General features: G+C 44.5%; 1 protein-coding gene across 2 annotated transcripts in view; it reads left to right on the top strand.

Annotated features, from left to right (window-relative positions):
• Positions 1 to 11,907: 11,907 nt before the first annotated feature.
• The window catches only part of zfr (zinc finger RNA binding protein), a 52,597-nt gene continuing 51,173 nt past the window's right edge, over positions 11,908 to 13,331 (top strand). For both annotated transcript variants that reach the window (XR_009925036.1, XM_062416964.1), the window contains exons 1-2: positions 11,908 to 11,985; positions 12,160 to 12,241. Coding sequence is in view for 1 of the 2 variants with exons in the window: in XM_062416964.1 (XP_062272948.1) it covers positions 11,949 to 11,985; positions 12,160 to 12,241 (119 nt within the window). In the remaining variant the exon portion in view is untranslated. The remainder of the gene's footprint in view (positions 11,986 to 12,159; positions 12,242 to 13,331) is intronic.

Below are 13,331 nucleotides of genomic sequence, written 5' to 3'. Positions count from 1 at the left end.
ATTTTATTTTTAATTATTATTATTATTATTATTATTTATTTAATTTTATGTGTGTATGTGTATATATGTATACGTATGTGTGTGTGTGTGTGTGTGTGTGTGTATATATGTGTGTATATATATATATGTATATATATATGTATATATATATGTATATATATATATATATATATATATATATATATATATATATATATATATATATATGGTTTGGTTTTCATGAAGTGTTCGATGGGAGCCTGAACAGTTGGCTCTATAGAGTTCCCCAACACAAACACATATGTGTGTATTCGTTCTTGAGGGGTACCATGTTCACCTCGTTTTTCCAGGCGGTAGGCGGGGTGGGAGGATTGGGATTATACCAGACTTGTTCACTTCTTGGATTTATTTTTTCTATGTCTTTCTTTCTCTCTATTTGTTCAGCCAGATGTTAATTTCAAGTGCATGGCATCTCTTACCCAGTAGGTTGTGACAGATCCTAATTCTACCAGAGGGCTGGATGGATTCTCAGTCAACTTTGCGAGTTGGAACGTGAAGTCACTTAATCTTCCAATAAAGCGAAAAAAGGTATTTACACACTTAAAACAACATTACATTTCTTCAGCAGACGCACTTGCGCACGACAGACCTGTTCCGAATAAAGAGAGGATGGTCAGGACAATATAATCACTAATTTCCACTCAGACTAGGGGGGCAGCCATCCTAATTGATAAAAATATACCATTTACAATGACTAATGTCGATTCTGACTCTGCAGGGCGCAGAGAACTTTTTTCATTCCCAGTCAACCTGGCCAATATTTATGCACCAAACTGGGACAATCCAGAATTCTTTTCAAACTTTTTTTCTCGTCTACCAAACATGACATCTCACCATCTTATCCTCGGTGGTGATATAAATTGTTTGCTTTCCCCGCCTTAGATCGCAGCTCCTTCAAAAATACTTCTTTGTCTAAATCAGCACACACTATCCAGCTTTTTCTTAAAACATATGGTGTAGTGGATGTATGGCGTATGTCTCCTCTCCAAATCTAGACACGGATGCTATGAACATGGGGAAAAAATTGGACGAATTCTCGCTCATCAGTTACGACAAAAAACTGCCAATCAGACTATACCTGCAATCAATGATGATCAATTAACTCCTATTTTCAAAATTTCTATCAATCATTATACACATCAGAACTTCCAACTACACCTTCCGTGATTGAGGATTTTTTAAGATCCCTACATGTTCCATCTGTAGACCCAAACATAACTGATACATTGGAGAAGGGCCTCTCAGCCCAGGAGGTAATATCTGCAATCAGATCTATGCAAAGTGGTAAGTCCCCAGGGCCGGATGGCTTTCCAACAGATTTTTTCAAAAAATTCTCACACCAACTTGCCTCTTTACTACTGTCAGTTTTTGAAGAATCACTCTCACTTAAGACCTTACCTCCGACCATGCGCCAAGCAGTGATCTCTGTAATTCTCAAAAAGGGGAAAAACCCTCTGGAGTGCAATTCATTTCGCCCAATTTCTTTCTTAACACGGATGCAAAAATCCTTGCCAAGGTTCTGGCATGCCGACTGGAGGGTGTTCTTCCTTCCATTATCTCACCTGACCAAACAGGTTTTATCAAGAATCGTTACTCTCTTTTCAATGTCAGACGCCTTTTTAACATCCTTTATAGCCCCTCTCCACCAGGCGTGCCAGAGGTAGTCCTCTCACTTGATGCTGAAAAGGCATTCGACCGGGTGGAGTGGGGCTATCTTTTCAGCACACTACAAAGGTTTGGATTTGGCCATAAATTCATATAGTGGATCAGACTTTTATATACATTCCCAATGGCTGCTGTTCGTACTAACAATAATTTGTCCCCTTTTTTCGAGCTTAAGCGTGGCACAAGACAGGGATGCCCCATGTCACCACTTCTTTTTGCGGTCGCAATGGAACCACTAGCTCTAGCTATAAGGCAAAATACTTACATCAAAGGAATTCAACGAGCAGGGGATGAGCACAAAGTCTCGCTTTATGCGGACGACATGCTACTATATATATCACAACCCCTTTCGAGTCTTCCTAAGCTAATGGTCTTGCTAACAGAATTTGGCAAACTATCCGGCTACAGGGTCAATATTCAGAAAAGCGAGCTGATGCCTGTCGGCACTACTACTGACTAGACATCCTTAAATTCACTTCCCTTTAAAATTAGCCCTAAAAAATTCGAATACCTCGGCATATGGATTACAGATAAACATAAAGATCTTTATGCTGCTAACTATCACCCCCTGTTATCAAATTTAAATCAGGATATCGAGCGATGGGATCCCCTGCATCTCTCTTTGGGTGGAAGAATTAATACAGTAAAAATGAATATACTGCCTAAGTTTTTATATATATTTCAGTGCCTACCGGTCTTTTTAACTAAATCTTTTTTTACCAAATTAAATAATCAGATATCAAGTTTCACAAAAAAACGCCCCGGATTAAAAGAAGTGTACTTCAGAGACCTCACTCAATGGGAGAGATGGCACTCCCTAATTTCCTGTATTACTATTGGGCGGTTAACATTCGAGTATTGCTATATTGGATGGGTAATGATAATGATAACACTGACATTGAATGGCTAAATCTGGAGGGGGCATCTGTAAATTCCACTTCTTTAAAAGCCTTACTGTGTTCTAAGTTGCCATTTACACAGCCCATTTCTAACTTTACCTCCAACCCGGTTGTTTCACACTCAGTCAAGATCTGGAACCAGTTTAGAAGATCCTTCTCACTTACAGACCTATCTCAGGCTACACCGATTGCAAAAAATCACATGTTTATCCCATCATTAATAGATGGGGTCTTTGATAGGTGGTCCAGAAGAGGTATGGTCTCACTGTCTGATCTGTACATAGATGGCAGTTTTACCTCCTTTGATCAATTAGTACAAAAATATCATATTCCCAAATCACATTTCTATCGATACTTGCAGCTTCGGAATTTTGTATTCTCAAATTTTAAATGTTTAAATGTGTAGACTCAATTTTTGATTGTAAATCAGTTAGAAAACGAACTATTAGCACATTATACGAAATACTGTATTCTCATAACTTGATGCCTTTGGACCTCCTCAAAAATAAATGGGAGACAGATCTAAATGAACCAATCACAGACAACACGTGGCACAGAATAATACAGGGAATCTTTTCGTCTTCCATCTGTCTTAGACATGCTGTCATTCAGTTTAAAATTGTACACCGTCTGCACTGGTCTAAAGTTAGACTTTCCAAGATCAAGGTTGACATAGACCCCACTTGTGATCGATGCGGGCGGGACCCAGCCACTCTCTTACACATGTTCTGGGCATGCCCGAGGCTTTGCACTTTCTGGCAGTCCATCTTTGCGACCTTTGCTAAGCTTTTTGGGAAAAGGCTTGCGCCATCTCCCTTCATTGCGCTTTTTGGTGTAGCCCAGATAGACTCCCACATGATGTGGGAAAAAACTATGTTGGCTTTCTGCTCTCTGCTAGCTAGGAGACTGATATTACTGAAATGGAAAGACCCAGCACCTCCAACATACAGTCACTGGATTAGGGAAATCATGTTCCATATCAAATTGGAGAACATCAGATATACAGTCAGGGGGTCTACTAAAACATTTTATAATATTTGGCAGCCTTTCTTAATGTTTGTTGAAGATATGGAGGCAGATAACATAGTACTGTAAACCTCTACTGCTGCCCTCTGTCATTATTAGGGCCCGAGCGGCGACTGCAAGTCGCCTGGCGAAAGCCCTATTGAAATTCGTTCATGCCCCAACGTGCAAGTGACCCCAAAGTGCAAGTGACCCCAACGTAATCAAGTAATCAAGTAATCATGTGGTATGGAAGACCCCCGGGGAAAAATGCTATATTGAAATTGTAATGTTTATTATTATTATTAGGGCCCGAGCGGCGACTGCAAGTCGCCTGGTGAAAGCCCTATTGAAATTCGTTCATGCCCCAACGTGCAAGTGACCCCAAAGTAATCAAGTAATCAAGTAATCATGTGGTATGGAAGACCCCCGGGGAAAAATGCTATATTGAAATTGTAATGTTTATTATTATTATTATTATTCTTCCGACATTTCGTGCCCCAATTTCGCCCCTTTCCCAAATGCGAAAATGCTTATACTTTTGCACGGACGTCCGGCCTCATCCGAAATTCGATATTTTTGGGTGGTCGCACATGGTCGACGCAGAATGGCGGAATAGCGCCCCCTACAAAGTCCAAAAATGCCCATAGGGAATTTTGCTAACTTTGACCTATGCTCACAAAATTCGGTACACATATGTATTATACCCACATATGCAAAAAAGCCTCTTGACCTCATGACCTCAACCCAACAGGAAGTCGGCCATTTTGGTTTTGATTTTTCCCGCCTAAAATTAACTCCTCCCACAGCGTTCGCCCGATCAAGTTCAAATTAGGTACGCAACATCTCCAGACCTAGCTGAGCTTAAGTTGTGCTCTGCGCATCCGTAGGTCAAAGGGCGTGTCTGCCAGGGCTCAACTAACTTTGGCGTGCTCGCCATGTACATACGAGTGGCTCTCACGCCCACATACTTCATCCAATCAGCTTCAAACTTGCTGGATATGATGATGGCTCCGCCCTGAACGTCCCGGTATATTAACTTCCCACGTAACTCATAGCGCCCCTCGGTGGTAACAGGAAGTTAACTAAGATTCATTAAAATTACATACTTTGCCCCATCAACTTCATTCCACTTCTAAAACATGCAGAACCAGTTGGTGAAGCTACATTATGAACACTGTGAAGCTACGAGTAATGGCGTCCCTGTGGGGGCGTGGCTACCATTAATTCCTCGCCATGAAAATACGCTTGGCTTTTTGATGGCTTTATTGAACACGTATCATCATGAAAATTGATACACAGGTCCAGGGTGGAGACCTCTTCCATCTGATAGGGGTGTCGCTCATGTTGCCCCCTAGTGGAAACAGGAAGTGCCATTTTTTGCATCAACATTGTCCGATTTCCACGAAACTTCACATGTGTGATGAGGGACTGACTCTGAACACACCTGCATGCATCCCATTACTGCCACCTGGTGGATGAACCATCAACCTCTCATAACTCCTTCATGCTTTGTCCAATTCACTCCAAACTTCACATGACTGATGAGTGGCCGCCCTGAACACACCAGACCACACCAGACCATATGTGTAACTACCTGTGAGTGCCCCCTACTGGATGAACGAAACATTGCATTTTTGGCCTCCTTCCAGGTTTTTTCTCACTTTCTGCTTCACGCCACAGCCCCGCCATGCCTCAGGCCCCGCGGTGGCATGGGTGAGCGAGGGCCCGCCATCGCCGCTTGCGGCTTTAATTATTATTATTATTTATTTTTTCATTATTTTATTTTATTTTATTCTTGCTCTCTTTATCTTTGTGTCTGGCTATGTGAACTCTGTATTTTGAACTCTGTATTTTACGCTGTGAACACTGTAAATCTGGTATCTGGGGAAAAGGCGGGGGTGGGGGGGTGGATATAATCTATCCATCCATCTTCTTTCCGCTTATGCGGGGTCGCTTGCGGCTTTAATTATTATTATTATTTATTTTTTCATTATTTTATTTTATTTTATTCTTGCTCTCTTTATCTTTGTGTCTGGCTATGTGAACTCTGTATTTTTAACTCTGTATTTTACGCTGTGAACACTGTAAATCTGATATCTGGGGAAAAGGCGGGGGTGGGGGGGTGGATATAATCTATCCATCCATCTTCTTTCCGCTTATCCGGGGTCGGGTCGCGGGGGCAGCAGCCTAAGCAGGGAAACCCAGACTTCCCTCTCCCCAGCCACTTCGTCCAACTCTTCCCGGGGGTTCCCGAGGCGTTCCCAGGCCAGCCGAGAGACATAGTCTCTCCAGCGTGTCCTGGGTCTTCCCCGGGGTCTCCTACCGGTGGGACGTGCCCTGAACACCTCACCCGGGAGGCGTCCGGGAGGCATCCTAACTAGATGCCCGAGCCACCTCATCTGGCTCTTCTCAACGCGGAGGGCAGGATCTCATCCCCTACCCGAAGGGTGCACTCCACCCTTTTCCGGCTGAGGACCATGGACTCGGATTTGGAGGTGCTGATTCTCATCCCGGCCGCTTCACACTCGGCGGCGAACCGATCCAGTGAGAGTTGGAGGTCACGGTCTGATGAAGCCAACAGGACCACATCATCTGCAAAAAGCAGTGACCCAATCCTGAGGTCACCAAACCAGAACCCCTCAACGCCCTGGCTGCGCCTAGAAATCCTGTCCATAAAAATTATGAACAGGATCGGTGACAAAGGGCAGCCCTGGCGGAGTCCAACCCCCACCGGAAACGAGTCCGACTTACTAACAGCTATGCGGACCAAGCTCTGACACCAGTCGTACAGGGAACGGACGGCCTGTATCAGGGGGTCCGATACCCCGTACTCCCGGAGAACCCCCCACAGGACCCCCCGAGGGACACGGTCGAATGCCTTTTCCAAGTCCACAAAGCAGATGTGGACTGGTTGGGCAAACTCCCATGCACCCTCAAGGATCCTGCAGAGGGTGTAGAGCTGGTCCACAGTTCCACGACCCGGACGAAAACCGCATTGCTCCTCCTGGATCCGAGGTTCGACTATCCGACGGACCCTCCTCTCCAGTACCTCCGAATAGACCTTACCAGGGAGGCTGAGGAGTGTGATCCCCCTATAATTGGAACACACCCTCCGGTCCCCCTTCTTAAAAAGAGGGACCACCACCCCAGTTTGCCAATCCAGAGGCACTGCCCCCGATGTCCACGCGATGTTGCAGAGTCGTGTCAACCATGACAGCCCCACAATATCCAGGGCCTTGCCACTGAGGAGCTTCTTGACCACCTCGGCGACCTCAGCCCCAGAGATAGGAGAGCCCACACCCGGGTCCACAGGCCCTGCTTCCTTACCGGAAGGCGTGGGATTGAGGAGGTCTTCGAAGTATTCCTTCCACCGATCCACGACGTCCCGAGTCGAGGTCAGCAGGGCACCGTCACCCCCATACACATTATTGACGGTGCACTGCTTCCCCCTCCTGAGACGCCGGATGGTGGTCCAGAACCTCTTCGAAGCCGTCCGGAAGTCGTTCTCCATGGCCTCACCGAACTCCTCCCATGTCCGGGTTTTTGCCTCAGCGACCGCCGCAGCCGCCCCCTGCTTGGCCTGCCGGTACCTGCCTGCTGCGTCAGGAGTCCCACAGGCCAAAAAGGCCCTATAGGACTCCTTCTTCAGCGTGACGGCATCCCTAACCGCCGGTGTCCACCAGCGGGTTCGGGTATTGCCGCCACGACAGGCACCGACCACCTTGCGGCCACAGGACCGGTCGGCCGCCTTGACAATGAAGGCGCGGAACATGGCCCACTCGGACTCAATGTCCCTCGCCTCCCCCGGTACATGGTCAAAGTTCTCCCGGAGGTGGGAATTGAAGCTCTCTCTGACAGGAGACTCTGCCAGACGTTCCCAGCAGACCCTCACAATGCGTTTAGGTCTGCCAGGTCTGACCGGCATCCTCCCCCACCATCGGAGCCAACTCACCACCAGGTGGTGATCAGTTGACAGCTCCGCCCCTCTCTTTGCCCGAGTGTCCAAGACATGCGGCCGCAAGTCCGACGACACGACTACAAAGTCAATCATCGAACTGCGGCCTAGGGTGTCCTGGTGCCAAGTGCACATATGGACACCCTTATGCTTGAACATGGTGTTTGTTATGGACAATCTGTGAGGAGCACAGAAATCCAATAACAGAACACCGCTCGGGTTCAGATTGGGGGGGCCGTTCCTCCCAATCACACCCTTCCAGGTCTCACTGTCGCTGCCGACGTGAGTGTTGAAGTCCCCCAGCAGAATGATGGAATCCCCAGAGGGAGCACTTTCCAGCACCCCCTCCAAGGAGTCCAGAAAGGGTGGATACTCTGAACTGCTGTTTGGGCCATAGGCACAAACAACAGTCAGGAACCGTCCCCCACTCGTAGGCGGAGGGAGGCTACCCTTTCATCCACTGGGGTAAACTCCAACATACAGGCGCCAAGCCGAGGGGCAATAAGTATTGCCACCCCTGCCCGGCGCCTTTCACCAATGGCAACTCCAGAGTGGACGAGAGTCCAACCCCTCTCGAGAATACTGGTTCCAGAGCCCTTGCTATGCGTCGAGGTGAGCCGACTATATCTAGTCGGAACTTCTCAACCTCGGGCACCAGCTCAGGATCCTTCCCCGCCAGAGAGGTGACATTCCACGTCCCTAGAGCTAGCTTCTGCAGCCGAGGATCGGACCGCCAAGGTCCCCGCCTTCGGCTGCTGCCCAGCTCACACTGCACCCGACCCCTTTGGTCCCTCCTACGGGTGGTGAGCCCACGGGAAGGGGGTCCCATGTTGCCTCTTCGGGCTGTGCCCGGCCGGGCCCCATGGGTGCAGGCCCGGCCACCAGGCGCTCGCCATCGAGCCCCATCCCCAGGCCTGGTTCCATTGGGGGGCCCTGGTGACCCGCATCCGGGCAGGGGAAACAAGGTTCCATTTATATTACTCGTCATAAGGGGTTTTTGTGAGCTACGCTTTGTCTGGTCCCTCCCCCCGGACCTGTTTGCCTTGGGTGACCCTACCAGGGGCATAAGGCCCCCGACAACGGAGCTCCTGGGGTCATTGGGACACTCAAACCCCTCCACCACGATAAGGTAGTAGCTCAGGGAGGGGTATATCCATCTTATCAATTCTTACATGTAAGATTTAATTGGGACAACAATTTATGTGGATTTTGTGAGAGTGACATTGAAACAGTAGAGCATATTTTCTTTGAATGTTGGGTAATTTTGGTCTTCATTTCAAAACTGTTGTTAAACAAAAATAACAGTGCACCCGTTGAACTGGATGTCTATTAAGGTTGGAGTACAGTTAAAGGAGAAGAACTTGGACTTTTTGGTGAACAATCTAATCTCACTTGGGAAACATTTTATTCACAAATGTAAATACCTCAAGATGAAACCCCACATCAACGGTTGGAAAAACGATCTTAAGCTATAAAAGAAATCCTTGTATTAATTAAGTTTTATAACAAAGTTCGGGAACGGAGACCACGCCTCATACCCTCTCAATTTCCGCTCAAGTAGTACTTAAGTCACACCCTATCCGATCTATCCCCCTTCGTCTCATTTCGAATACCCCTCCCCCCTCACCCTCCTTCTACTGTTCTCTTTTTTTTCTATTCCAGGAACTGGGGGTCTGAACCACGGACCAGACGCCGAGACAGCTCCCCCACCCAGAGTCTCATCCTGCCCCGGTTCCCTTCCCACACTCACCTAGGAGACGGATACAGCATCCTGCGCCTCCTCATCAACCTGGCACCCGGCTCCAACGATCACCCACACTACATCCTAAACCTCTTTCTTTTCTCCTCCCCCTCCCCTACATCCCATCCCTTCCCCCATCCCCACAACCCTCACTTCTCCCTCCCTACCCTACGACCCCTCGACCCTAACCCTACATCCCCACGACCCTAACCCCTACATCCAATCGACCCTCACACCTCATCCCACCTCTTCGACCTTTCGACCTTCATCCCTTTCAACCCTTTCAACCCTCATCCCCTCATCCCTACCCATCTACCCTCAACCCCTCATCCCTACCCTTCGACCCTCAACCCTCACCCCATCCCTCCTTTCCTATCCCTCAACCCTTTTTCTTTTACACACAATAAATACTTAAACTCATGTCTCTGTTGGCGTGGTCTCTGTTAGTGAACATGTCGAACAATAAGGCCCAGAAACTATTTTCTTTATTGGACTTATTTACCCTTCTTGATTGAGACCCTCACATTGTTATTGTTATTTAATTTTTTTTTGTTTTATTGTATTGACTTCTTTTATTTTACATGCTGATTCAACATTTTCAAATATGATTTCACAAATTATGCCTTAAAAGTTTGTAATGTTATAAAACTGGAATAAATTAAAAAAACAAAAAAACAAAAACATACCACATACATAATGCGCCCTCTTGCGGTTATTTTAGGCAACTCAGTCATGTTTAAGCACAGTTCTCTTCATAAATTCAGTTATTAAAATGAAACTTATTTACTATGAGGCCAAACAAACAAATAATAGCCAGTAAACCCAAAGCTTTACTTGCATAGGGGTTACACAGACATAAAAAAACACTCAGAAATGGTTAAAGACAAAGCATTAGAGAGTTCTGAAATGGCCAACAATGAGTCCAGGTGTGACACCCAGAGAACACCTGTGCAGAGATCTCAAAACAGCAGCTGGGAGAAGGCATCCTTCAAATCTGAAAGACCTAGAGCAGTTTGCAAAAGAAGAGTGCTTCAAAATTCCAGTCGAGAGGTGTAAGAAACGTGTTCATGGTTACAGGAAGCAAATGATTTCAGTTATTTTTTTCCACAGGGTGTGCTACCAAACATAAAGCTGGGGGTGCCAAATGTTTTGTCCAGTTAATTTTTTGAGTTCTATGTGGAATTGTATCAAGTTTTTCTCTGTTTTTTTGTGTTTATCCAATGCAAAAAAATGAAATAAACATGTGAATACCAATACACAGTAGACTACACAGCAGGAATACAGGTTTTTATCCATGTGCAGTTGTTTTTCAAACAGGTGTAATATAATATATAATATAACAGGCTGCATAGCGAAAACACTGCTGCTCTGTCAGTGATAACTGCACACCTTTATTAGTATCATGCCAGTGCACGTGTGCCAACTGACAGCTGATCCAGCTGTGATCAGCTGCTGCTATCATCAGAAACAGATGTCGTTTCACGTGACGCTTCTGAAGAAATTACGTCTCATTTCTGTACAATCATATCCCAACTGAGAAGTACTCTTGGAGCCATAACCTCTGTCGTCTCAAGTCAGCCACTTTGTCTCAAGAAGTTGGCCATTTTTAATTTACTTAGTTTGCAGGCATTGTATTTTAACAACATCCTCCTAGACATTTGAGTCAGTTGACTTCAAATTCAGTCCGTGTCATCTTAAGACCTTTGCAATGACAAATTACCCAAGTTTTATTGAACGCTGTCACTATGGCGACACACCACATTTTGCCACGAACTAGGAAGTTGTAACTATAACAGACTAGGTAGGTAGGTCATTTCATATCCTGATAACTATATCTATCTCGATATAGCACATTTTAATTCATTCAATAAATAGTTGGTCTGTGTCCTCCCCAACACCCACCCGTCGTCTATCCATCGTTTGAGCAGATTACATTAAATTTCTCTTCTTGGCTTTTTACTCTGGTTGCTTTTATTGCATTTACAGGAACATAAAGAGTGTAACTGTCATTGCCTCGAGTTCTTCACCTGGTTCACTGTCTCTGAGGAGCCCTGCAGGGTTGAGTGGAGGTGTATGGAGGACCACAAGGTCAGAGAAAGAGGAAAAAACATTGAATTAATTAATAACTAATTGTACAATTAAAAAGAAAGAATTATAAAAAGGAATTTACAAAAACATCTTTAAATATTCAATAAAAACATCATTTAGAAAATACAATAATTAATTCACAAATAAATAATTGAATTTCAAAATGCAGTTTTAAAAACAGAAATAATTAACTGAATTTGCAAACTGGATTACAAATACAACTTTTAGTCAGGAATCTAAGAGGTAAATTCCGTTTTGTATTTGTATTTTCATTTGGCCTTCCTTATCCTATTTGCTAATCGATTTGCCTCCTCTTGCTAGATTCTGACCAGTACTTTGTAAGCCGAATTTTAAACTTGGATTAATGTAAATAAATATTAAAATCATCTCTCTTGAGGAAAATACCTATTAAGCCTATCATTTTAAGATAACTGTCATCAATGGCATGATGTCCATTGCCCGTTTCCTCCGCGCAGGCGCAAGACGGCATTTCCGGATTCGACATGTAATATAAATAGGCTGGTCTAGTCGGACGACGGTAGAACATACGAAACCAATGATTCCTATATGCCCAGTAGTATCCTTCACCTATGGTAAGTACAGTTTCACATATGGAGATTGTTAAACATTTTACTAGAAAGGCGTTAGCAACATTTTAAGAAAAGAAGCAATGTTATCATAGTAATGTTAGTGGGTATTCGTTGGAGCGCTCATTTGAGCCTGCTGCTAACAGTTAGCTTTGTGTTGTCATGTCCTGTCCTCCGCAGTGCCCAGCCGGCTTGGTGAAGATGCCAAAATGGCTACCGGCAATTACTTCGGTTTTACCCATGGCGCTGCTGCCCAGTACAGGTAAGGCCAACTTCAGTTTTCGTTTTTTTAACCTGGTGCTTAGTATTTTTCTGCCCATACATTGCCCACGTTTGTATATCGTGTATGTCACACGCATGTACAGGGTGTATGTTTCAAACCGCTGCCATTGTTCAAGCTGGGGGAGGGGGCGGTTATCCTTACGCTATTGCAGCTGGTCGTAAGCGGGTGTTCAGACTGTAAATAGAGAAGGTAATGTAACACATGAAGTCCAGTATCATTCATGGCTTTAAAGGGTTTGTAACAGTGCATAGGGGTCAACAGTACTATGATTGCCCCCCCCCCCCCCGCATCGCCATCTATTTTTTCATACCTGTTAGCAGCGCTGTAGTGTTAAATAAAAGCTTGGTTAAACCCTAGCGAGTACTGTACTGATAGATGGACCAAATAGTCTTTGTCTTAAAACATAATTTGATCTCCTATATAGATTAATATTTGGAAAATAAACAACAATTGTTTAACAATTAAAAGAATACAATTAAAAGTCGTGTTGTTTTAGTTGGTTCATTAAAAGATCTGTCAGTCCATTTATAGCAGATAGCAGTCTTGTTTTTAAATTGTGTTCATAGGGCTGTCCGTTGGTTCAAATTGGTTAACAGATTGTCATTTAAAAATATTTCATTTTATCATACATCTTGATACAGTTCATCCTTTTTCTGTGTCCTTTTATGTTTTTCTGTATGCCTTTCTTCTTTTTTGCCCCATTTAATGAAGAAGAGGAAAAAAAAAATATATATATATATATTTAAATGTATTGAAACTTGGTACTTGGACCACCACTTCTCTTCTTTAAGAAGCCTTCCAGAGTCTGCTGATTTGTAGATAATTGTCTTTTAGGTGGCATCTTTCCTTTCTCCACACCTATGGGCATGAATAAACAATGAACATGAACATTCAAAGCAGGAGAACATTACTCCAAAGCCGTTCATATTATTATTATTATTAGCCTAAGTGTGGCTGCATAATAGGCAGGCTATATTAATTTCTCAGACATTTGCTCTATTATTATTATTAACCCCATCAATATCTACTCTATATATTATCATATCTATATTATTATTATTATTATTAC

This window comes from Scomber scombrus, chromosome 4 (assembly GCF_963691925.1).
Source record: "Scomber scombrus chromosome 4, fScoSco1.1, whole genome shotgun sequence".
Lineage (NCBI taxonomy): Eukaryota > Metazoa > Chordata > Actinopteri > Scombriformes > Scombridae > Scomber > Scomber scombrus.
The sequence above is the reverse complement of the archived record's forward strand: the minus strand, read 5'-3'. Positions and strand labels throughout refer to the sequence as shown.